The 27,894-nt window shown below is 34.4% G+C and overlaps 1 protein-coding gene across 1 annotated transcript in view; it reads right to left on the reverse strand.

The window, feature by feature from the left end:
* Positions 1-727: 727 nt before the first annotated feature.
* Positions 728-27,894, reverse strand: part of CIP2A (cellular inhibitor of PP2A) — a 37,401-nt gene continuing 10,234 nt past the window's right edge. The window contains exons 8-21 of the mRNA XM_028505171.2: positions 22,998-23,073; positions 18,068-18,286; positions 16,790-16,949; positions 15,159-15,300; positions 13,949-14,048; positions 12,525-12,643; positions 10,124-10,319; positions 8,972-9,046; positions 8,749-8,859; positions 6,496-6,692; positions 3,910-4,023; positions 3,382-3,464; positions 2,532-2,671; positions 728-1,408 (exon numbers count right to left, since the gene is read on the reverse strand). Coding sequence (XP_028360972.1) covers positions 1,238-1,408; positions 2,532-2,671; positions 3,382-3,464; positions 3,910-4,023; positions 6,496-6,692; positions 8,749-8,859; positions 8,972-9,046; positions 10,124-10,319; positions 12,525-12,643; positions 13,949-14,048; positions 15,159-15,300; positions 16,790-16,949; positions 18,068-18,286; positions 22,998-23,073 — 1,903 coding nt within the window. The 3' untranslated portion in view covers positions 728-1,237. The remainder of the gene's footprint in view (positions 1,409-2,531; positions 2,672-3,381; positions 3,465-3,909; positions 4,024-6,495; positions 6,693-8,748; positions 8,860-8,971; positions 9,047-10,123; positions 10,320-12,524; positions 12,644-13,948; positions 14,049-15,158; positions 15,301-16,789; positions 16,950-18,067; positions 18,287-22,997; positions 23,074-27,894) is intronic.

A 27,894-nucleotide genomic window follows, 5' to 3' on the forward strand; every position in this document is an offset into this window, starting at 1 on the left:
ATAATTTAAAAAAAGCAATAGAACTCATTCCTTATAGAACAAGCAGCAATTTAAAATGTTATTTTGCACAATGCTCTTTTTTAAAATTTGAGTACCTGAACAAAATTCATACAGCTATATAAAACTATTACAGTTTGATATTAATGTAATTAGTGAATTACAAAAAATATATTTAGTTTCTAAACATAAATTCAGATATACTCTAGCTGAAAAATTGAAAAGTAAATCTAAGTTCACCTAAGGCAAATGGAGACATAAATAGTGAAAAAAAAACACCAAGTATACGTAATAGTTGTAAAAACATAGCAATAAAATCAACAAAAACATTGATATAAAAACTCTTCTTAAACACTACTTACATTTGATTCAAATGAGGATTACTAAAAACTTCCCTTGTATTAAAGAGAAACATGAAGAATATGTAACCTATGCTTTAAAACTAAATGGCCACTTTTAAAAACTATTTAAGTGAAAGACAATACATTAAATAAAATTCACATTAGAATTAACAACAAATAAATTTCTGCATAAAGGATAATCTAAGGTATCCAATATAAATCATAAGAAATTCAGAATGAACTGCAATTATATGAATGGGCCAACATACAACATTTTAAAGAATAAAACTAAAGCTATCTCACAGAAAATTCTACAAGGTATTTGTTTTATATGTGATGAACAGCATAGTCATTTCACACAGGCTATTTTCTATTTTTTATACATTATTTCTTTTATATTCATTGCATTGTTTTTTTCAAATTTAGAACTTATACCATTTATCTTATTGCAGTTTAAATGCAATAATAAAATTATTTAAATTCACTGATATTTTCTTTAGTACTACTTTAGAGAAAAACTTGTGTGGCTATCTCATGACTTTTCTTTTTATTAATCCTATTTTCAATTTACTAACCTTTATGATTGTTACATCAAACAAGTTGGATTTTAAAATCTAAATAATCACAAATGAAACTGATTAAAAAGAATAAAGTGGGAAGCAACTAAGGAAAAGGAAAAAAACCTTATAAAAACAATAATAGAGGTTGAGAATAACATTCTAATGTAAAAACCAAAGAAAACTTTAAGCAAGAAAAGACAAAAATAGGAAGTAAAACTTTAAGACCAAATAAAACCACATATCAGATCAGGTTCTTTACTAAATTAGTAATTATTTGATATTTGTTTGAAGTCAGAAATTACCTTCCCCACCCGACCTCCACCAATAGATAGAGAATGTCTATAGACTGAGATTCACAGTTTCTGGATTTATTTTTCCGCCACTTAAACTGTGGATCATTGCTATCATATGAGAATGTTTGTTCAACTCTTCTTGCTGAAGTTTCACTTGTGACTCTTTCTCTTCCAAACGACCTTCTAACTGGGACTTTTGAACTTCTAGGGAGGAAGCCTAAGAGAGGGGGAAGAGGAAAATAAACAACTTTGCATTTTTCTCTTCACAGATATTTTAAGATACCTTTATTTTTCATTTGTAAAACAACTTTTTCAAACAACACATTATAAATATGTATAATTTAGTTAACAAAATTATAGTTAGTTTAAGGTAAGTAATCACTAAATAATGCAATATTAATTGAGAAGACACATTCTATTTGTCTTTTTAAGTCAATGGTAACTATTGACATTTTGCTAATTGTAAATTAAATTTTAGATTCTAATTACTATTTAGAATTACTCTTAAAATAACCACATTAAGGCAGATCCAGGAAATCTGTAAATGTGTCATGGAATGTTATGCCTCTTCTGTCACTTATGCTCTGTAGTTGTTCAAACTATCTTTTAATCCTGGTCTGTTATCATCTTTCTGGTAGTAGATGGACCAGAAAGCACTATTGATAGCTACCATACCAAGTAACCATGACAATGTAGAAAGAGCAGTAGACTCAGATTTAGACTAAATCTACTATTTCACTTAATAATGAGACTGCCCTTGAGTCAATAACTTAACCCAAGACTAAGTTTCTAGGGTGAAAATAATTATTGTCAGTCAAGATGAAGGCGTAGGTAAGCATGTGCACCTCTTTGCACAACCACATCAAAATTAAAACTAAAATATAGAGCACCCATCACTCAGAACCATCAGAACTGAGCTGATGGAAGCCTGACAACTATGGAATTAAAGAAACCACACGCATCCAGATTGGCAGAAGGGGGGAAATCACAGAATGGACTGGTCCAATGTCCACAAGTGGTGGGTAAACATTCAGAAGGGATATCTCAGGGATGACTTTATGTGACATAAAGAATGGGAACACTTCTCTGTATTCCTTGCCCACTTAACAGCACTAAGTGCTGGCTAACAGTATATATTTAATAAATGTTTGATTATCTTAGAAAATACATGTTTCCACATTGTGAGGAGTACTCATAACAATTGCTAAACCATTTTGAGATTCTAGTATTTTCAATACAAAATTATACTAAAGAAACAGAATGATAATTTATCCAAATTCACCTTTTATACAAAATGTCTTTTTCATTTTACTGCAAATATGAACTCAACAGATTCCTACCTTAATGCTCAATTCTTTTCTTATATGTTCTGTTCTAGTTAATTCTTTTCTAAGAACATCAATTGTTTCTTCTTTATCTTCTCTTTCTTTTTGTAAGACTTTAATCTTTTCTTCTTGTACTTTTGTTTTTTGTTGCAAATCTTAAAACAAACAAACAGTCAGCTATGTGTTCAGGGTCTTATACTCACTTACCCTGAAAACTTTTAGTAGCTGTTCTGTCATAAGAACAAAAGAAAAACAACTAGGGAGATAAAGATATGCCTTGCTGGAAATAAGTTTTACAGTATTTGATGAAAAAAAAAAAAAAAAAAGAACATGTAACTCTTCCACTGTACTAGAAAAATGTCAATCTCCATGTCTTTCCCTCTTCCTGTGTTCTAAAGATAATATATAGTAATGAGGAGAAGGATAATCCTCAGCTTAAGGGTTAAAAGAGAAAGGGAGAGGGAAAACTATGAGAAATTATATAGGTAGATGATATCTGTGCTCTAAGGCAAGTGAGTTAGAAGAAAATGTTTTTTGGAGATCATTTCAGAGCTAGCATTAAGAAGCTAATAACTAAAAGTTACCTAGCACTGCCACCTGCTGTTATGTTCCTTTAAAACGTTTTATTTTAAAAAGCAATAATTTCCCATAACTTCAAATTTTTAAAATCAATTTAATTAAATTGCTTTGTGAAATGTTATGGCAAGAAAAGGAGAGCTGTGTAGGATGTAAGTTAAGGTTTTAGAAAATAAGAGAATTGTGGAAACTAATGAAAAACAGAAGTAAAAACCACTTGTGTCTTGATTTTCTTCTAACAGAATACATGTTAACATATTAAAAATTTGTTAAATAAAAAGCTACTTACTTGCCAGTTTACATTCTCTGTCTACTAGTTGGTTCTGCACTTCTTTCCTCTGTTCTTCTCTCTCTATTAATTGGGCAACAGTTCTGAAGTTATTTTAAAAAACAGAAGAAAACATCGATGAACATTCCTCAAGTATTTTAAGAGAAAATTTCTAAGAATAGTAATTACCCTTAAATTCTGCCAAATGTTTTATATATAAAATAAGTTAAAAAGTCTACTAATTTATCTGTAGAATACAATATTCTGTATAAATCATTATTTTTGACAATTTCAAAATAGCACTGGCTGGTGTGGCTCGGTGGATTGAGTGCCAGCCTGTAAACCAAAGAAGGGTTGCTGGTTTGATTCCCAGTCTAGGGCACACGCCTGGGTTGTGAGCCAGGTCCCCAGTAGGGGGCGTCCAAGAGGCAACCATACATTGACGTTTCTCTCCCTCTCTTCCTCCCTCCCTTCCCTTCTCTCTAAAAATTAATAAAATATTTTTTTAAAAAGAAAGTTCCAAAATAATTAAAGAACTATAAATTTTACTTTTCATTTTGTTGCTTGAGTGACTCATTCAACTTTTTCAGTGTCTCAATTTGTTTACTTAGAGAATCACATGTGACTTGTAACTCTTTATTTTTCTTTTCAACACTTTCATTCCTGAAAAGACAAGGAGATGAGGGATATTTTTATGGAAGAAAACATACAACACAGAAAAGAAACTCAATGTTTTCTTTTTCTTCTAACCAAATTGCATACATGACAAGTAAAAGGAGGAATGTTATGAACAAGCAGGGCAAAAATAGATTAACTCTAAAAGACAGTAAAGACATGTTTTGGCTGACAGGTGATAAAATGAGTATGAAATGGAAATGTGTGGGGGCATTAACCTCATGTTTATGAAAACGGAGATTTATTTTACAGATAATATACATTACATAATTTCCTATAAAATACATAGAGTTATCTTTATAGTTACAAACTAAAACAACTTCTGTAAAATTTTGTCATCCTTAGCCTCTTGGGCATAATATATATTTAATTAAAAATGTCAAATTAATGAATAAAGTAGTAGAGGATTCTAAATTTCTCTTGCCTCTTTAAAACTCTGAATCTAATAGTCCTACTTATTTTACCTGCAAGGTAAACACAGAAAGAAGTACTACTTTAATACCCAACTATCTTAAGTGTGAAAAGTTGACGTAAGTGGAGCCATTTTTAAATAGAGCTAGGCAGCCACTCCAAAGGAACTGCCTTGCATGTCTCACCCTCAAACCTTTCCAATGTTTGAACTGGGCAAAATAATGTTGGGACTGAGCCAAAGTAACACTGTATTTCAAAAAACTGTCTGCAGTCCTAAGAGTAAAGCAGACATCTTGACTACCAAATTGAAAATTAAAGACATTCTTCAGAATTAGCACCATCATGCTTAGCTGAACAATAACTTAGTTTATTTGCACCTACAGAAATTCTTTTGTTTATGTAATTATTTCTCTTCCCATTCTCATAAAAACCACTACCCTTCACTCCCTAATTTGTACACTATTCGAGTTTTTGCCTGAATCAGTGCTTCCCGAATACCTATTGTTTTGTAACCTCAAACACTTGCTGCTCTCACTTTGGCCTTTTCTTTTTAGGGTAACAGAGGCATAAAATGTCCTTTTCACTTTACTAAGCACTAAGAGAAACAAACTGACTGGTACACTAACCATATTTGGCCAGCAGAAGTATTTTATCTGTCCCACACAAAATTTTTAAAATCTAAATTTAAATTCCTTAATATTACAGCTGAGTTTTCCCCAGCCAGCTTCCTTTACTTGTTACCCACATGGCCCCTCAAGGCAGGAGTTTTACTTCTTGGCTCTTCAATCACTATCTGTAACTTAGCAGGTCTTAGAAACCACTATTTCGCCCTGGCTGGCATAGCTCAGTAGATTGAGCAAGGCCTGAGAACCAAAGTGTCGCAGGTTCAATTCCCAGTCAGGGTACATGCCTGGGTTGCAGGCCATGACCCCCAGCAACCGTACATTGATGTTTCTCTCTCTCTCTCTTTCTCCCTCCCTTCCCTCTCTAAAAGTAAATAAAAATCTTTAAAAAAAAAAAGAAAAAAAAAGAAACCACTATTTCTCTTGGACTACCTGCTAACTTTCTTTTACACCCTGACTTAACACTAAAGTTCACTTTATCAGGGCTCCCTCAATCTGATTTTATATAGAGTTGTTGGGATAAAATAACCTGCTTAGAAGTCACCTTGCCATCACATATTTTCCAGATATTATGCATTTTCTACCCTTCATTTTTATTGATGTGGAAATATGCACATGGATCTTGCCAAAGTTAACCATTTTCTATAACTATTAACAGCATAGAAGAATTGAAATTTTTTAAATCTTAGCCAATCTTAAAGTTTGCTTTATAAGAAAGGAAAACAAATCAATCTTATACTTTGCTAGTGAGTATATAAATTAGTATAGTCTTCCTGGTGGAAAACTTGAAAATCTATCAAAAACTCAAAAGCACATAGCCTTTACAGCAATTTGCATTTAAGAATTTATTGTACAGAACTAGTCACATATAAGTAAACTGTATTCAGTGGCATTAAGGATAAGTACTGACTAAAAATTTAGAGATCAGTTAAACACTAATACCCAAACTTCCATCCTACTAGGCTGAATGACATGGAAGTGTTAATATTCAACCACTTTCAATTGGTAGAAATGACCAATTCATATGATTAAACCTAATACAAACTGTTGACAACTTAGGGTTATTCAATTATTGCTTATGGAGTGCCTAACTATGTACCAGGCACTGTTGCAGGGCTTCGGGATTTGTCCGGGAACAAAATAGACAAACTTGTCCTTACGGTGCTAACATCCCAGATGACTGATAACAAATGAAAAGAAGTAGAGTCAACTGGAAAGAGACTTGTATCCTGTTTCCAACCTTAATACTGAGTTTGAGTAAGCAATACTTCATTTCACTTTAACTAAGTTTCTTCATAACTACTTACCACCTTATGATATTATCAGTATGTATAAATGCTTCCAAAAAGATTTTAGGACCACAGAAAAGAAGTGCTATGCATTCATTATAGATTCTAATCTTAAATAGAAACATTTATTAATTTACCTCTGAAGAAGTTCCATGTAGGATTTTGTTAGTATTTCATGTTCTTCAGCCACAGACTGTAACTTCCTATTATGTTGAAAGAGATGCTCAATATCACTCTGGGCTCTTTCTGATTCAGCCTGCTGTGACTTTAACAATACACTAAGCTCTTCATTTTTTCTCTCAACTTCTCTCAACATACCAGCAAGTGTCCGTGCCTAAAAGAAAATGCAATAGAGACTTTTCCACTACCATTATTTAATATGCTCAGTTTTTGCAATTTGAAAGACTTATGAACTACCTAATATGCTAGCACCTACTGGGTTACCGAAAGATTTATTAGTCATATATACTTACTACTTATCAAAGGTGGAGGTGAAGTCACACAATTTTCACATGCTCTGAGAAGTGTTAGAGAGAAGCACAGGGTAGATATATAGAGGAATGATCACTAAGCATGTGATAGAAGGAGGAGACCAGAGACGCTTCCTGGGAAATGGAGATTAACTAAAATCTGAAGGATTATTTCAAGAGTTAGAGAGAGGAAAAGGTGTTTTAAATGTGGAAGAGCAAGTGCAAGGTCAGAGAAACCTAAGACTGTCAAGCTTCAGAAATAACAAAGCAATCTAATATGGCTGACTGCCGAGAATGCACTAAAATGCAAGGAGATATGGAATGAGAAGCAGTTAGAATCCTAGTCTGCCAAAATAAGGAACTTAAATTATTTCTGAGCTGAAGGTAAGACACTAAAGGATGTTCAGCACAAGTGATAGTATCAGATTACTGCTTCTGGGATCACTGTGGAAGAAAAAGGGATGGTAGAATCAAATACAAAAGTAAGATGACTTTGTATGCAATAGAAGGTTGAGAAGAGACTAGACTGAAGGTGGGAAGCCTAGAGACTTTGCTATGATTTATTTGAGAAATGAAAAGGTTTTGACCTACAGCAAATAGTGACAAAAACAGGCAAAAAACCCCCACAAAAAACAAAGAACAAACAAAAAAAAAAACAGAAAAAAAGTAATATTTAGGTAAAATCGACTGGACTTGGTAATGAATAATTGCAGAAGGTCAACTATATTATTTCCATGTTTCTTGTTTTGAAAAACTTTAAGAACACTAGAAAGAATGAATATACAAGAAAGACTACATTTTTATAAGGGAGGGTGATGACTTCATTATTGGTTATAATGATTTTGCAGTATTTGCTATATATTTAAATTGAGCTACACAAGGAGGCATGTGGTACTTAGGAAAAGGGCTCTGCATATAAATTTGGGGACATTAACAATCTGGTAATGATTGAAACCATGGACCACTTGAAAAAAGGGAAAGGTAAATACTCAGAAGTAGAATTGCTTGGTCGCACAGTTGTCCTACTTTTGGGTTTCTGAGGAATTTCCATATTGTTTTTGATAATGGCTGCACCAATTTATACTCCCACCAACAGTACATGAGGGTTTCCTTTTCTCCACATCCTTGATAACAGCTGTTATTTATTGACTTTTTGAGGTGGTATCTCATTGTGGTTTTGATTTGCAATACTTTGCATGGTGACAGATGGTTACTAGACTTAGTGTGGTGATCACATCATAAAGTATAAAAATATAGAATCACTGTATTGTATAGCTTAAACTAACATACTATTGTATGCCAACTATACTTGAATTAAAAAAGGGGGGAAGGGCTTAGCACATAATACTTGGAAAACCCAACATTTACAGGTGAATGGAAAATAAAGAAGCTCAAAAAGGATATTAAAAAATCCAAAATAAACAAATAAAACAGAAGCAAACTCATAGATACAGAGAACAAATTGATGGTTGCCAGGTGGAAAAGGGATTGAAAGGATGGATGAAAAAGGTGAGATTAAATACAAATAAAAATAGTCAAAGGGAAATAAAGTATAGCATAGGTAATACAGTAAATGTTAGAATAGCTATGTATGGTGTCAGATGGGTACTAGATTTAATAGGGTCATCACTTTGTAAAGTATATAAACATCTAATTACTATGTTATACACCTAAAACTAATATAACATCATATGTCAAGTGAATTCAAAAAAAAATTATATCCATTAGGATAGAAAGAAAATCAGAAGATAATGGTGTAACTAAAGTTAAAGAGAAGAGGGTTTAAAGGAAGGAGTAGTTGTGTGAAATGCTGAGGACAATTTACTTCAACCAGAGCAATAAAGATACAACAAATATTTTGTACATATTTTACTTCATTTAGTTTTCTACTAATTAGATGTGTCTTTATATTGTACACACCTCCGCTTCAGCTTGAGTTCTTTGACAGCGATATTGAGCAATCAACCTATCAGCCTGTGCGAGGGCCAGAGCTTTTGCTTCCAAGAGATCTTGTAGCCTGCTTTCTTTGCACTATAAAAAAAAAAAAAAAGCAAAAAACCACTGCATTAATTTTCATCATTTACTGGAAAAAAATCCATTAAAGCTTAATTGTTACACATAGTTAAAATAAGCTTGTACTCACAGCTAATGTAGACAACTTCATCTCATATACATCCATGATGTCAGATATTCTCACATCATTAATCTGATCCTTCACCTAAGTTTTAATATAATTGAGTCAAAAATCAGAAAATTTTAACATGACAAAAAAAAATAAATGTCCAAAAGATGAGTGGACAAAACAACTATGGGACATTTACACAATGGGATTCTACTCAACTGTAAAAAATATGAAAATTTTACCCTCTGAAACAGCATGGATGGACCTGGAGAACATTATACTAAGTGAAATAAGCCAGTAAGAGAAAGACAAATACTGTATGATTTAACTTATATGTGGAATTTAATGAACAAACAGAACTAGTAGGCAAAACAGATAGACTCATAGACAGAGAGCAGATGACAGCTAGTGGTGGGGGGACAGTGGGGTGGGAGGTTAGAGGGTGGAAAGATTGAGCAAAAAGGTCATGGACATGGACAAGTGTGGTGACTGCTGGTGGGTGGAGGTATAAGGGGACTAAATGGTAATGGAAAAAATATGATAAAGATTAAAAAAATAAAATAAATGCCTACTAAAAAACTAAGTCGTTAAAACTTAATGAGTAATAATTAAAAAATATGAATGTCTTACCAGGCAATTCACAAATATTTCACTAACCTTATTACTGCATAAGAATATCTGGGTAAAATTTGGAATACATGTGAGATTTTAAAATACAGGGTCGGGCAGATGAAAGGCCTGTGTAATAATATGGGTGTAATAATTCATAGTTTTAATTTAAATATTTCACCTAAAATGTCATATGGTGTACTTCAGTGTGATACTGTTATGTTACAGACTTACATGCTTAGGATTTTGTAATAAAAATTTTTGTAATAAAAAAAGGAACCTTATTTGTACCAGACTCTGTATATTTCTTAATCTGAGGATGTGGGGGAGGGTGGACTGGCTGGGGAACAGTAGGGGAAGAACAACAGTGGTGTTAAAATATAGGAATTTCATGGCTGATTTTTCCCCTTATTTCCAAACTTTCCAGAATACTTTCACTTTTATATTAAAAGTTTTCAGTGATCAAATCTGCATCTAAAGTTATTTAAATAAATGTTATAATTGGAGCAGATATTCATTGTATAGCAAGCAGAATCTCATTTATAATTGCTATTTGTCACCCACCACTGCTCCAGACTGAAGTTTCTCTATTAAGTCCTCAATGTTTGATACCGGAACTCTATCTTTCAAAAGTGGAGGAGTTGAACATTTTACCGATGCTGGAAAACTGTGATTTAATGATTGCAAAGACATTCTTCTGGGCAGATGTTCTGTTTCCTGTTGTCTGTAGGCATTGTTTGCTGCTATACTTTCCCCAAGTCTGAATGAGGATCAAAAACAATAAAAAATATTACTTAAAAATACAGCAAAAGGCAGGGTTAGTATAGAATTAGGGAATCTTTTAGAATGGATCTTTTTGGTAATGTCTCCAAATATTTTTGAAATTATCTTGGAGTCTATGATGAAGTAGGATTTGGGGAAATACCTTAATTTGTTGGAGGAAACTCTTTTCTATTTACAACCCTTTATAATAACTACTCCACCTCTGGTTTGGAGGCAACAGAACTAGTTTGTGAGAGTAAATTTATTTGTAAAAATTAAGTGCATTATTGGTAATGGTAAAAATATTTTTACCGTGGGCAACATCACCTGGCCTTTACCTACTATGTCCTTCACCCTTTTCCTCCCTCCCTCAGAGTATGGTCTCACAAACCTGACTTCCATCCTGCCTCTTCCATTGATCTCCTCTCATTTCTGTCTCGGGGCCTTTGTACAAGCTGTTTCTTTTCCCACCAGACCTGCATAGTGCTGACTCCTTATCATCAGGTCTCAATTCAAATTCAGAAGGGTCCCTCTACTCATAATGATGTGCATGTTATAAACTTATTTACCTTGTCTCCCAAATAGAATGTAAACCTCATGACAGAAGGCCCCCTTGTCTAGTTCACTACAATGTCCAAAATGCCTAGAAGAGAACCTGGCACATAGCTGACCCTCACAGAGTTTGTTAAATATTTAAATAAAATTAACACACACCAAAGAAACCTACCTACACACCCACCCACACATCCATCCAGCATGTAATTTCACCTTATTAAACTAAGGTAATGTAAACAAAGGCATAAATAGATATAAATATATACCTGAGAGCGTTTCCAAAGAGAAAATTATACAAGTAAGGCAGGGACGACCAAGACATAGTGAAATGATGGGAAGGCATCACATACAGAGACAAAAGAGGAGACGCCTACTCTCAGTGACACCGAAGCTTTCTGCTTGGAAGTGTGGGGGTTTTGCTTCATGTCAGATTACCACAGCTGAAGCAAGCAGGCCACCACAAAGTGAGGCAGCTTTATAGACCCTTTTTATCTGTGACTTGAGAAGCTCCCCATTTGTCCATTTATTTCTTAACAAATATTTATTATAAAATAAAAGGAATTCTGATTATGTGATCTCTAGGTCTTGTTTTCCATAGCACTTCTCCTCTTAATTTACAACTAAATTAATTTAAAAAATGAGTTTGTTAAGTCAGTTAATAGAAATAGCAGAGGTTAGCAAACTTTTCTTTAAAGGACAAGATAGTAATAAGTATTTTAGGTTTGAGAGTGTACAGAGTCTCTGTAACAACTTCCCAACCCTGATGTCATATCAAAGTCAATACAGACAGTGTGAAAATGAATGGATGTGGCCCTGTGCCAATAAAACTTTATTTACAAAAACAGGCTCCTCTCTGTTGACTACAATTTGCTGACCACTGGCATTTGGAAATATCTTACCTACTTACCACTGCTTTGGTTTAAACTACTTTTGCAAATGCATTTACATAAACCACTTAAAACTTTTAAAACTACATATAACTTTACTAAGTATTTTACCAACCATTTTGCTTTCACATAGCTCTGAAAATCAAAATTTTTTCCCAAAAATAACTGCAAATATTCTCTTAATGTTTGAAATTAATGAGTGTTGCAGATAATTTTGCCTGGGCATTATCTATTTCACTTCCTGATAAAAGTACAGAATTTTTCTCTGGGAATTCTCCTACCCCCTGCCTCCCACCCCTAGAACCCCGAAATTCCAAATTCCAGTCCACATAGTTCTCATAGATGAACCCTTAGCATTTGCCAAGGTCCCCTCCTTGTCAAACGACCCATATCTGGTCAATGATAGTGATGCATGGACTTACTTAAACAGTTGGGAAGGAAGAGCTCTTTCTAGGGAGGAACTAAACTGGCAAGATGTAAGCTTAGTCCAGAATCTACTGCATTAAAAAGAGATGGTGAGAGACAGAGAAACAGTACCTGGATAACATATTCAACCATCTGGATCTTGCTTTTCCCTGAGTATATACCTGGTCTTTTCTGTTAGAATCAAGTTTATTTAATTACTTGAAAAATTACAACGAAGTTTTGCAATGAAGTATTCAGTTCACTAATTTTCTAATCTATCCACATTGAGTCCTAGTAAAGAAACACAGCAGGATATTCCAGCACTATGAGATATACTACAAGTGATTACAACTCACACTAAAGCAGGAAAATCTGGCAGTGGAGCAGCTTCTAATAATATTCCCAGTCCAGACTGTACTTGTTCTCTATTATCTGATGTTAAAGCAAAAGCCAATGGCGTTATCAGGCGCGGATCCTAAGTAAATCAGAAACCAGAAAAAAAGAGGCAGAAATAATAAACAATGTCAGGGTGTAAGGTGAGTAAGCAGAGCTAAGTCATAAAATAATTCTAAAGTGTTTCTATTTGATGTTTGAGTGTATTTATTAGTCTTTACCTTGTTAAAATTGTCTTAGCAATCAATATTAACACAAACTTTAAAAATCTGGCAATGGTTTAGAATGCACTTAGTTGTGCCTATGAAAATCGTGCCTTAAAATTTTGATGAATTTAAAATGTCATCCACAACTGACTGATGCAATTAAACAATTGTACTTAACGTATAACTCCTTGATGTCAATAAAAATTTTGCATTAGTACTGTAAGCCCCAAGTCACTCATTCTAAAAAACATCTAAGATTGACATAAAATTGAGGAAACATTAGAGCATGAATCCTTTTATAACTATGGACATTTTACAATGTGAGTGTCTTGTAGGTACTCAAAGTATAATGTAATGCCACAGAACCATGAAAAGAGCTGGCCTTTATCTTCAATAACCCTCATGACAACCCATTGTAAGTCCTCCCATGAAGGGGGATCATTATTTGCACTTTGTAGTCAGGAACCTGGAGCTCAGACAGGTGAAAGAACTTGCTCAAGTCTTCGGTGACTAATAAAGAGGTGGATTCAATATCTGAACTCTGTCTCTTAAGCCTTATGCTGTCAAAGTGTACAAGGGGCCCCAGCATTATTCTACTCTGTCTAGAGACATGAGAACCATCTTTGTTATTACAGTACCTTCATTAACACACGTTAAATATCTATTGTAAACCAGGTTTTATGGATATCAAGGTAAACATCTAGAGCTCTTTTGCAGCTACTGTCATCAAAATTTGTGAGTTAGCTATTTTTTTGCATACCCTCTCTAATCTTATTATTGACAATCAAGTCCTTTCCTTCCAAATGTCTCCCTATCCCCTTCATATCCTAACTCATCAACTCCAACTCGAAACAAAAATCCCAAAACACATACCACTTCCCTCATCACCACAATGCCAGTAAAAGTGAAGGAAACTGAAGCAGGAGACAAGAAAGAAAAAGGCTGAAACACCGCTCTCATGAACATTCTGTGTATTAGAACCAGATGCTCTTTATGTTCAATTTCTATGAAACTGTGTAAAATAACTGTGTAGTAAGGATATTATAGCTACTTAAGACAAGTAACAACTCTAAACTTTCTTCCAAATACCAATTCTAAGAAAATCATCCAAAAATTAAGTATTTTAAAACAAAAACATACACTGGGAATAAACTTCAATTATTTGAAGATTTTAAACTGACCTGAAGGATTTTGTAGAAGCTTACTTCCATACCAGGAACCAAATGTTTAAGTTTGTTCATCAAATCAAGAGTTTTCAAAATTACATCAGCAGCAAGTTTGCTTTTTAAAAAAATCATATTTAAATTAGTTAACTCAAAAACTGCTTAGAGTTTATCTTTGTCCACAATTCTAAAGAAAACGGAAAAAAAACATCTTTTTTTTTTAAACCTCAAGGAGATACAGTATTGTTTGTTTTGAGAAGTAAAAACATCACCAAGAAGTAAAAATATCATAGACACCAACGTCTTATCAACCCAAGACCCAAAGAGAACAAACTAGCATTAATAGTTGAGAAGACACTTCCTTTTCTACTTTCAAATACCACCAAGTTTTAACTTTCTGCTTCAAATTACCAGCAGCATTGGTAACACAACCCATTTAATTGTTAGCTTTGGCACCGGAATATCAACAATAGAGGGCAACATGAGGCAATAAAAAATATCTAACATTTACTGAATAACTATACTAAGCTGTATTCTCAGCCATGTACCTAAAAGGGTGTACAAAAAGTCAACATATACCAAAAAAAAAAAAAAAAAAAAAAAAAAAAGTCAACAGATAATCCTTGTTATTGGAGAAGGCAATTACAACAATTATGATATGAAAATTAGAACAAATCATAGTATCTAGCATTTAGCAGGTCCTCAATAAATAACTGTTAGATGGACTTAATTCATGTGGGAGGAGAGGGATAAAATAAAGTAATCTTATTACTGTGCTACTTTTAACCATAAATCTTATCATGCCAAGGTAGAAAAATAGTCTTTGTTATTACGAAATCTTCAGCAGTGACTGATTTCCTTATAATAAAAACAATCCGTTTTTTTCACTTAAACATATACAATTAAATGAACATAAAAGTAATTACTAAGGCAATGTCAAAAAGGACCTCCAGAAAAAAATGTTCAGGAGTATGAAAGACCCTTAGGTAATCACAATAAATTAAAACATGACAAAACAAACCTAAACAATAAAAACAAATCACAGATGTTAATATCTTTCTTCAGAAGCATGTGACCTTTGAATTGAATAAATTTTCTAAAAATTGATTACAAAATGTTTTAATTCTCTGCTACACCTTGAGTTAGTTAATAGAACATACTCCAATGATGAGCCTCCAAAAGGAATGAGAATCACTACCATTTTGCAATTTAGAGTTCATATACTTACCTCAATTCAGAATCGGCTACCTTTGTTCCAAACCCCAGATCAATCTTGCCATATGTAAACTGTTGTTCTATCAGCGTAGTGCATTTGATAGTAGTCAGAATTTTTGCAATGTGCATTTTTAAAGTATCATCTCCACAGAGAGGTAAGTTTTGTTAAGGGATACACTCTCAAAAAACATATCCGTATGGCACTTTCTAGCATTTAGAATGATTGTATACAAATTATCTCCTCACTGCAATTCAGTGTAATTATTGTTATATTAACTCAATGACAGATTAAGAAATTAGAGCTCAGAGCATTTAAGCGACTGGTAAGTGGCAAGAGATAAGAGTGACACCAAAAGTTTCTCACTGAAAGGTAAAACAACGTATCTGTTTCTCTACTGGACGTGCACTTTTTGATAGCAGATACCACAATAGTTCAGTAAATATTTGTGGAACTAAAGGAAGTTATTTTCTCATAGTTTGTATATTGTTATTTTAAGTATTATTTGAAAAGGGTCAAGTTTTGTGCCAATTCATGAGAGAAGGCGTGAATATATTATAGATATCTCTAAGGTCAAGCAAAGTAATTGTGCCTCTACAGCAGTGGTTTTCAATTTTGGCTGCATGCCAGAATCACCAAATAATCATAAACACTCCACCCCTCTAGGGTTTCACATTACTCCAACTAATTTAGCATCTCTGGAAGGTTCTCGTGTCAGTGTTTTTTAAATGTTCTTCTGGTGATTCTAATAAATAGCTGAGGTTGAGAATCACTGCTATAAAGGAAGAAGGAAACTAAGAAGCAGCAGCTTAAAAGAGGAGGTTAAAGAAATGTGGAGTATGCTCTAAGACAAGACAATTTTGAACAAATTCTTGCTCTGAGATACAAAAAAACCTGATTAGTCAAATGTAAGTGATCTGGCTCAGATAGAGTGGTTCCTTGCTGATAATAATAACAAAAAGTTTTAATAAAGTATTAAAAAATTGAGATCTGGACTTTTTAGAGGCTTAGAATCTACTGACTTAAAAAAAAAAGCTGACAAGGAAAGACCTCAGAAAATCAGTATAGAGAAGTTAAGCAGTTACATTAATTGCACTCAAGGGATTTTTTTTTAAATATAAATTCATTTGTCTTGATAATATTTGTCTTTTTATTACCAAAGATGATGCTACCTTATTAAAAACATTTATGCTTTAAAGAAAAACACAGCTAAAAATCAGTGAGCTAAAATAATGACACCCTTACCAACATTCACTTATTTTGATGCACTCTGGCAAAGACAGCACCGCAAATCATCTAGGAGCAGCAATCAGCATCAGAAGAAAGTAACAGGGCAGTTATTTTAGAATATAGCTCCAATCTCAAATTGTGATAAAAATATCTAAACCAAATTTAAAAAGCATTTCTAAAAATATTTTTTAGCCTAAAAGGTTTACACAGAAATAAGGTAAAAAAAAAAGTTTGAATAACTTTTATAGAAACTTTTTGAAAATTAGTTCTATAGTTTAAACTTCAGTCCAATCATTCTGAAGAGATACAAACATGAGAAGTTATAAAATTACAGCTAAAGACAAAAATGCAGGAAATACAATGCTGAAAAAAAAGAGGGGTTATTTAGTTTCCATCTTTATAACAGTAAAGGATATTTAACAAAACTTCGATAGCTTTGACCATCCTTTCACATTTATTTCTTATTAAGGCCTCATCTAGATTTTGCTCTGTGAACTGAAGCTGATCAAGGATTGAAGGCAGCAGAAGGGCCACAAAACAGTCAGCTGAGGAACTGTTAGCAGTATCTATGACATCCTGGAATATAACCATCACCAATGATTCAAAACAAAACAAAAGATGAAATATAGATTGCAGAAAGTCATCACAGAGCTGCTATATTCCTTTTAAACTTTTTATAATTATTTTAATAGTTCATTAACCTGTATATCCTTAAAATCTACCCTTTTATCCAGTTTTCAGGGCTATAATGACTTTTTTCTCAAATGAAACAATAAGGTTTTGGGTTAATCAGCTGCAAACAAGACATTTTTAAATGGACTATATTTGTCATTTTAAAATTGTTATAAATTAAAAATATGTATTAAAAACAAGTATCTTGAGCTTGCTAAATGTAATCATAATTAAATAGACACTAGTCGTAATATTTTACAACTACAAATAATTCCCATCAAGGATCTGAAGGCTTTTTAAATATTAAAACTGATTAATAGTTAAGACCAACAGAAAACAGAAAACACAACTTGACAATAATTCTTAAACAAATATATGTAATCATTCACACACATGTTTGTGCACAGGATCCAGTATGGAGAGGAGAGACATTCCAGGAAAATAGTGAGGGTAGGCAGAATGGGTAAAAACAGGGAGAATAGTAGAGAACCAAAATGATCCTGATAGTAGAATCTGTTAGAATGTAACGGCTTCTACAGAAATAATTTTTGTCTGTATCCTAAGTGACTAGAAGTGTCTGGCATGCTCCATGCCATTTCACTGACTGAATCCAATGTTCCTCTGTTAATCCATTCAACAGGCTAATGGAGAGAGCAGACAGTACCTACTGAGAAAGACAGAATGTGATTACTTCAAAACACAGTCATACAGCAGCAAAGCACACAAGTCAAAAGCCTTTACTTATTACACTGAAAAGTGTATACACACACACACACATATATACACATATACACACATACATATATACACAAACACAACACACTATTCAGTGAAAGCAAGGAAAACACTAATATTTGTAACTTTGTCAGAAAAAGATAATTCAGTAGCTAAATGGTATGCCAACTAGCAATGGAGACGTTTTCCTAAAGTGTATGAACAACTAACTGGAAGTTTATTATGAATATTTTTGAAAACTGCACTGAGAATCATAAAAGTGGAAAAACCAAATTGTCAAGTATTACCTCAAATATTTCTTTGAGCAACTCCAATGCTAAAATAGAACAGTTTTCAGATCCATCTACGGGTTGGCTTGACCAACGAAGGAGAGCTATAGTAGGCTCTAAACATTTAGAACGGCTTCCCAGGACAGTGTTGCCAGGTAAAGACTGTTCAAATACCATCTGAGTGAGCACATGACGCAGCTGAGTCACTGAACAGAAGGCAAGAAGTAATTCTAAAACCTGTGCAATATAAAGTCTTCATTAAATGTCAATTTCACAAAAAACAGTCAAATTATGAAGCTGAAAATGACATACATTTTTCAAGAAAATACAACAAAAATTAAGAGCAGCTTCCAAGTTTCCTTTCAGTATTACTATTCAAAATGAGTTAATAAGTTCCACAAAGTTATAAAGACACTTGCTCTTGGTTGTTACTCCTGATAAACAGGACTTTGAGAACCAAAGAAGAAAGGGCAACTTAAACTAATGTTTATAAACAGTATTTAATTTTTAAGCATGTTTTGTTTTTAAAATGGAAAAAAATTAAAAATAAGATTAGTAATTAGTAATTAATCCTTGCCATCATGCTAAGATTCAAGAATTGCTATGAAGCATACTCTAGGTTAATATTTAAAAGTGGCATTCCAAATGGTTAAAACCTTAAGAATCACTATTTCCACACTATGTTTACGTAATATCAGTGTCATGCCCCTTAGCTCCCCTCTTCCACTTCATTTCTGCTTTCCTTCATAATAGGGCCTTATATCATTACATAACATCACACAACCTGTTATGTTAAATTCTACCTTATTTCATACACTACCAACCTATTGTAAAGAATTTTTTGTATCTTCTAGCCTATCACTTATTTTCCACCTTTGTTTCTTATAAATGACTTGTAATTGGGATTTGTGCTTTAATCAACTTGAGAGTATATAATATGAATAGAATTCAGCCTATTAGCATTTACTATGAAACAAAAGATAAGCAATCTTTGATTTATTCTCTTTTAAATATAAATTATAGTACTTGTTTTTGAATAAGTAATAACATTTTTTTGATTCCAAAGCAAAGGTAACAGCCTGACCTCTAGCTACACTCTCTGGGAGCAAGCAATGTTACTAGTTTCATATCTTACTAAAGATATGCACACACAAGAAAATACTTTCTCAAGTACACTTTCTCAGTATGTGTAATATACAGAGAAGTAAACAAATCAATCACTAGTGAAAATCTAGTTGGTTTTCCCAAAGGGAATACACCTGTGTAACTAGCAACCACATCAAGAAGGAAAATTCTACCAGAACTCCAGAATCCACTGTGTTCCCTCCTAAGACAACTCGGAACCACTCCTCCGCATCAGATTTCTGACACCATGGATTAATTTTATCTTAGCTATTCCTGGATCTTTGTATTTCTACATAATTTTTTCAATCAGCTTACCAGTTTATACTAAACAATCACATGGAAATTTACACAGTTGGGCAAAAGTAGGTTTATAGTCATTCATATAGAAAACAATACAATAATTAATAAACCTACTTTTGTCCCACACTGTATATAAGCAGCATCTTACAGTGTATACTCTTATGTCTGGCTTCTTTAGCTTAGCACTGTGTTAGTGAGATTTATTCATACTGTTGCATGCTATTGTATAAGGAGCCTATCCATGTGGCAGTGGCGAATATAGCCCAGCCCGATTGGAAAACTGGCAGGGATTGAGTCGGCACATGGGATCAAGCCAACGAACTGGTTTTCCTGTGGGGCATCAGGCCTGCATTGTACCTTTGAGGCTTGCTTTTTGCTAAAACTCCCTCATCCTCAATTGAGGAAGCAAATGTTTACTGTGTTTCTTTAAAATAACTTCCTAAAATCTGTGCTAAACCTCCCAAGTATGGAGTATAACCAGTTCAACCACTTTTCCCCTTGCATTTGCAAAACATCCTTTTCTTTGAAGTAATTAGCAACATTTTTTCCTTTGTTATCTGTAAAAGGTAATCATCTAGAGGGGAAACTGTGCATAGTAAATGAGGACCATCCTCGATGTAATGTACCCAGAAAAGTAATAAAAACTGTCCAGGCAGGGGTCGAGGCCCTCTCTCACTTAGAGAGTGGCCATACTGTCCCTTTTCTCCACAGGACTTCTGTAGTCCGTGTGAATTTGTTCATCACAGCCACAACACATGGACCCTGCTGACTGGAGTCGGCATCGTTATTGCATTTCACTCATGTTCTCTGCTGTATAGTATAGTCACATGCCACATGACATTTCAATGACAGACCACCCATACAGTGGTAGTCACATAAAATTATATTGGAGCTGAAAAATCTCTATCACTTAGTGTCATCTTAATTTCAGAGCGTAACATATTACTCATGTGTTTGTGGTGACAATGGTGTAAACAAATGTACTGCTTGCTAGTTGTATAAAAGTATGGCACATTATTTTAGTACATACTACTTGACAACAAACAACTATGTTATTACTTTATGTATTTACTATAGTATATATTTAATCATTATTTTAGAGTATACTCTCTTATTAAATAAAACAACTTTGCTATAAAACAGTACGTTGTTAATGCTAGTAACACCTTCAAAGGTCTTGTTAGTACCTCCTGACTATAACATTTTCTCTTGTGCTTGATTTAATCTTGTGTTTTACGCATTTTGGGTAGGCTAAATGTTCAGTGCTTATCAAGTCTTCATTAATGTCCTAGACCTTTGTATTCACTACTCACTCAATCATTCACCCAGAGCAACCTCATTGGTGGCAAGTGCCCTACACAGTGCACCATTTTTTATCCTTTATTCTGTAATTTCACTGTACCTTTTCTGTTTGGATGCATAAATACCATTGTGTTACAACTGCCTACAGTATCCAAAGCAGTAATATGCTGTACAGTTTTATAGCCCAGGACCAAGAGGCTATATCATATAGCCTAGGTGTTTAGTAGGCTGTACCACCTAGGTTTGTATAAATACATTTACGATGTTCATACAATGACTCATGTCTCAGAATGCTTCCCTGTGGTGCATGACTGTATTCCAGTGTATAAATCTACTACAGTTTAGGTACCCATTTCGCAGCTGATGGCATTTGGGTTGTTTCTAATTGTTGGCTATTAGGAGCAGCACTGCTATATTTTGTATATGTCTTCTGGTAAACATAAGTATTCAGTTCTTTGGGGTAAATACTTAAGAGTGGAAATGGTTGGGTCCTGGTGTATGCATGTGTCTACTGTTAGTAGATGAAATAGTTTTCATAAGTGGTTATATCAATTTCCAGCCCATGAGTATTGGGACACTTAGGAATTTTTTACATTCTCATCTGTGCTTGCTCTTATCCCTATTTTTAACTTTAAGCATCTCGTGGACATGCAGTGGTACTGCATTACTATTTATATTTGCATTCCCTGAATATTAATAAATTGAGTAACCATTTCATATTTATTGACCAATTCAAGTTTTGTTTAGGTTAGCTATTACATTCAGTGTTTTTTCCGATGTATATGCACAAGTTCCTAAATAATATATTTTAGATTAGAGTTCTTTGTTGGATATATGTATTATAAGTACCTTTTCCCATGCTGTGAGCTGCCTTTTCACTCCTTTACTGATTGGTAGTCTTTTCATGAACAGAAACACTTAATTTTAATCTAGTCCCACTTATCAACTTTTTTCCTATATAGTTGTTTTTGTTTCCTGTTTAAGAAAATCTTTGTCTGTTCCAAGGATATAAAGAAATTCTGCTGGGTGTTTCTCCTAAAAGTTCACTGTTTTACCTTTCACATATAAATCTACAATCTTTCTAGAACTGATTTTCACATTTGGTGTGAGGTAAGGGTCAAAATTCAGTTTTCTTCCCATATAAATATTCAATTGACCCAGTGGTATTTATTAAAATGACCATACTTTTAAGACTGCACTGTTCTCAACCAGAAGATCCACAAAATACAGGTTTGGTTTGCATTGTATTCTGTTCCATTGGGCTGTCTACACTTATGCTAATACTGCACTGTTTTAATTTTTGTAGCTTCATATTAAATCTTGATATCTGGTAGCATTATAAACCCTCCAACTTTGTTCATTTTTTTTTTCAGGATAGCCATGGTTATTTTTGGACCTATGCATAACCACACAAATTTTATAATAAGACCTGGCTGGTGTAGCTCAGTGGATTGAGTGGTAGCCTATGAACTAAAAGTGTTGTCAGTTCGATTCCCAGTCAGGGCACATGCCTGGGGTATGGGTGAGGTCCCCAGGTGGGGGTATGTGAGAGGCAAATGATCAATGTTTCTCTCCCTCGTTTACCCTCTCTCTAAAAATAAATAAATAAATAAAATCTTTAAAAACAAAATTTTATAATCAGCTACCCAATTTCCACATATACCAAAACAAAGACAAAAACAAAAAGCACTAAAATGTCCTAGAATTTTGATTGACCTAATATTGTAAACTCTTGTAATCTACAGACCTTAGTGTGTCCATATTTATTTAGGTTTTTTATTTCTCTCAATGTTTTGTAATTTCATAATAGAGGTTTTGTACATGTTCTGTTGGATTTATCCCCTAAGCATTTGACATTTTTAAAAATCTGTAAATGGTAACATTTAAAACATTTCATTTTCTATTTGTTTAACAATTTGTACATGTATTTTGGTGAACTTATGGACATGTCTTTCTTGGCTATATAGCTAGGAGTAGAACTGCTGTGTTATACGGCACACATACGTTCAACAGGAACCATGGGGTAGTTTTCAAAAGGGACTGTACCAGTGTACTAGTACAGAGGAGGGTTCTAGGGCCTTGGTAATGTTTTGTTTTCTGATCTAGACATTGGTTATACGTCTGTGTTTGGTTTGTAAAGATTGAGAGAACTGTGTACTTAGACTTTCCCCACATTATAGTTTTTAAAAAGTTTAAAACAAAGAGTCATGTTTTTACATACCTTTGAAGAAGAATCAGGATCCTTTCCATTAAGAAGACCTAACACTTGCTTAAGACATGAAGAAAAGTGCTCATACCTAGGTTTGAAATAAAAATATACATCAAAAGAATAATATTATAATAACTACATATGATGCCAGTTAGGTCCTAAAATATCATGGAAAACACTTCATGAAGTAAATTATTGTCTAACCACTATGCTGACACATCAAAAATAAATATAAAATTTCATCTATTTAAGCTTCTAATATGGAACAGTCTTTGTAAAGTTTATCCTTTAAACTTGAAACATATTCTATCACTATGATACACATAAATTGGCTGTCATTTATAAGACTAAAAAAAAGACTGATGTAGCAATAAGTAAGTCATTTAACCTTTCTATACCTCAATAGCCTTTTTTTAAGGGCTGTAAAATTCAAAAAACACTAATATATATATTAATGAATTAGCTACTTATTTCTAAAGTATCTACAATTTCCATACATTAAATTAGGCTATGCAGATATAGAGGTAAAGGGCAGGTCCCTGTGTTAAATAACTCTAAAAGGTACTAGTGATACTAATCTAATTATAATCTATGTGATTGGTACATCCAGATTTGGAAGCATAGTGTCCTGCCAGAGTACTCAAAGTCTAAGGATGGAGGCAAAAAAACGAAAAAATAGGCCCTGGCTGGCGTAGCTCAGTGGATTGAGCGCGGGCTGGGAACCAAAGTGTCCCAGGTTCGATTCCCAGCCAGGGTACATTCCTGGGTTGCAGGCCATAACCCCCAGCAACCGCACATTGATGTTTCTCTCTCTCTCTCTTTCTCCCTCCCTTCCCTCTCTAAAAATAAATAAATAAATCTTAAAAAAAACCCAAAATAATAATACAATGTAATGTAAAATATGCTATAATGGAAATGTTTAAATGCCATGATACAAGATGAGTATCAAACCTAGACTTAGTGGAACAGACCTGATTGAGTGAAGCTTCCCAGACTTGAGTATTAAAGATCAATGGAACAGAACAGAGAGCCCAGAAATCAAACCATTTTTAAAATAGATTTTATTTCTTTCTTTTAGAGAGAAGGGGGGGAGGGAGAAAGAGAGGGAAAGAAACATTAGTATGTGATTGTCTCTTACACGCCCCCTACTGGGGATCTAGCTGGAAACCCAGGCATGTGCCCCTGACTAGGAATCGAACCGGCGACCCTTTGGTTTGCAGGCCAGTGCTCAATCCACTGAGCCACACCAGCCAGGGCCTCAGCCCATATTTTTATGGTTAATTAATATTTGACAAGGGAGACAAGAGCACACAATGAGGTAAAGATGGTCTCTTAAGAACTGAACAGGTACATGCAAAAAAGGAAACTAGACCACCAACTTACACTATACACAAGGATAAACTCAAAATGGATAAAAGACTTAAATGTAAGTCACAAAACCATAAAAATCCTAAAAGAAAACATTGGCTGCCAAATCTCAGATGTCTCTCTTAGTGATAGTTTTGCCAATACGTCTCCTAGGACAAGGGAAATAAAGAAAAAAAATAAACAAATGGGACTACATCAAACTAAAAAGTTTCTGCACAAAAAAAGAGACCACCAACAAAATAAAAAGGAAACCCACTGTATGAAAGAACACACTTGCCAATGATATATTGGACAAGAGTTTAATTTCAAAAAAGATATAAAGAACTTATACAATTCAACACCAGGAAGACAAATAATCCAATTAAAAAAAAAAAAGGCAGAGGACCTGAATATATAATTCTCCAAAGAAAATATACAGCTGACCAAAAGACATATGAAAACATGTTCAACGTCACTAATCACCAGAGAGATGCAAATTAAAACCACAATGAGGGGACTTCCTGCCAAGATAGTGACGCAGGTAGATGGGCTTTGCTTCTTTGCACAACCAAACGAAGGACAACGACCAACTTAAAAACAAAAAAACAACCAGAAGTGACAGAAAAATCAAATTGTATGGAAGTCCAACAACCAAGGAGTTAAAGAAAAAACATTCATTCAGACTGGTAATAGAGGCAGCCAGGACAAAGAGGATAAGTGGCAAGGTGGCAGACTGGGCAGTCTCACATTTGTGTGCGGACAAACTGGGATGAACAATTAGGTAATGAGACAGACCACAAAACCCAGGGTTCCAGCACAGGTACATAAAGCCTCAAAACCTCTGGTTGTAAAAACCTGAGGGGGTTGCAGTGGTGGGAGAAACTCCCACCCTCACAGGAGTTTGTCGGAGAGACCCACAAGGCCTTAGAATGTACACAAGCCTACCCATCCGGGAATCAGCACCAGAAGGGTCCAATTTGCATATGGGTAGCAGGGGAAGTGACTGAAAGGCAACAGAGAGCTGAGCAAGCAGCACTGTTCTCTCTCTGATCCCTCCTCCACATACAGTGCCACAACGCTGTGATGTGGGTTGCCCCACCCTGGTGAATACCTAAGGGTCTGCCCCTTACTGTGTAACAGGTACACCAAGACAAAAAAATATGGCCCAAATGAAAGAACAGATCATATCTCCAGAAAAATACAACTAAGCAATGAAGACCTAGCCAACCTATCAGATGCAGAGTTCAAAACACTGGTATTCAAGGATGCTCACAGAAATTGTTGAGTACGGTTGCAAAATAGAGGAAGAAGTGAAAGTTATGCAAAGTGAAATAAAGGAAAATATACAGGAACTAACAGAGATGGGAAGGAAACTGGGACTCAAATCAATGGTATGGAATAGAATGAAGAAACATTCAACTGGAAAGAATGAAGAAACAAGAACTCGAAAAAATGAGGAAAGGCTTTGGAACCTCTGAGACAGAGGTTGAAATGTTCCAACATCCGAATCATAGGGGTGCCAGAAGGAGAGGAAGAGGAGCAAGAAATTGAAATCTTATTTGAAAAAATAATGAAGGAGAACTTCCCCAATCTGGCAAAGAAAACAGACTTCCAGGAAGTGCAGGAAGCTCAGACGGTCCCAAACAAGTTGGACCCGAGGAAGTACACACCAAGGCATATCATAATTACATTATCCAAGAATAAAGATAAGGAGAGAATCTTAAAAGAAGCAAGAGAAAAGGAGTCAGTTACTTACAAAGGACTGCCCATAAGACTATCAGCTGATTTCTCAAAAGAAACCTTACAGGCAAGAAGGGGCTGGAAAAAAGTATTCCAAGTCATGAAAGGCAAGGACCTATATCCAAAATTATCCAGCGATGCTATCATTTAGAATGGAAGGGCAGATAAAGTGCTTCCCAGACAAGGTCAAGATAAAGGAGTTCACCATCACCAAGCCCTTATTACATGAAATGTTAAAGGGATTTATCTAAGAAAAAGGAGATAAAATATGAACAGTAAAATGACAACAAATTCACAACTATCAACAAGCAAACCTTAAAAAAAAAAAAAAGGAACTAAGCAAACAACTAGAGCAGGAACGGAGATCACATGGAAGGTTATCAGCCGGGAGTGGGAGAGGAGAGAATGGGGGAAAAGGTACAGGGAATAAGAAGCATAAATGGTAGGTAGAATGTAGACAGGGGGAGGGTAAGAATAGTATGGGAAATGGAGAAGACCAAGAATTTATATGTATGATCCATAGACATGATCTAAAGGGGGGTAAAATGATGGTGGGAAGGGGGTGCAGGGCAGAGAGGCATAAAAGGGAGAAAAAATGGGACAACTGTAATAGCATAATCAATAAAATATACAAAAAAAAAAAAGAAAAGAAAACCCAATGACATATCACTTCATATTTGCCAGCATGGCTACCATCACTAAATCAACAAACAGCAAATGCTGGCGAGGATGTGGAGAAAAAGGAACACCTGTGCACTGTTGGTGACAATGCAGACTGGTGCAGCTACTGTGGAAATCTGTATGGACTTTCCTCAAAAAATTAAAAACAGAATTGCCTTTTGACCCAGTGATCCCACTTCTGAGAATACATCCTAAGAATCCTGAAACACTAATCAGAAAGAATATATGTACCCCTACATTCATAGCAGCATTATTTATAACAGCCAAGATCTGGAAACAGTCCAAGTGCCCATGATAGATGAGTGAACAAAAAGGCTGTTGTACATATTTACACAGCCAATAAAAAGAAAGGACTTTTGCCTTTTGGCACAGCAAAGATGGACCTGGAGATTATTATGCTACGTAAAATACTCTAGTCAGAGAAAGATTAAGTGCCACATGATCTTACTTATTATATGTGGAATCTAATTAACAAAATAAAATGACAAACACAATCAAACCAGAGGCATGGATATATGGAATAGTCTGACAGCTGTCTGAGGGGAGCGGGGCAGGGGAGACTGAATGAAAGAAGGAGAAGTGATTAGCCAATTGTATAGTGATGTCTAGAGGGAAGAGGGTGGGGGCTGGGTGAAAGTGGACAGAAGGTTTGGGGGAAATGGGGACATCCATAATAGTGTCAATAATAAAAATAAAGAAAAAATATTTTTTAAAATTAAACAAAAATAAAACATAAAATAAGGATAAATGAGTCAGACATACACAGGACATAGAGTATCCAGACTTCTAGATGAAGCACTTCAGAGACAGCAGCATGTGGATACATGAAATAGCATTTCTAGCAAGTTGGTGGTCCTATTTATTCTCTGAAATGATTATACAAAAGTATGTAAGAAAGCAAATGTGAAGAAATAAGGCTGATATACTGCCAAGGACCAGATTTTAGAGGGTTATACTGAGAATTTGGATATTCACCTTGAAAACAATGGCAGACCACAGATTTTCAAAGGGACATATGGTTGAAGAAAAAGATGAAAGTTGGGCATATGTATAAATCAAGGGAGTCAACTGAATGGTAGGCACTAAAGAAATAAGAAAAACTGCTGAGGATAAGATAGAATGAAACTTGGTGCACAGAATA

The sequence above is a fragment of the Phyllostomus discolor genome, chromosome 2 (assembly GCF_004126475.2).
Source record: "Phyllostomus discolor isolate MPI-MPIP mPhyDis1 chromosome 2, mPhyDis1.pri.v3, whole genome shotgun sequence".
NCBI lineage: Eukaryota > Metazoa > Chordata > Mammalia > Chiroptera > Phyllostomidae > Phyllostomus > Phyllostomus discolor.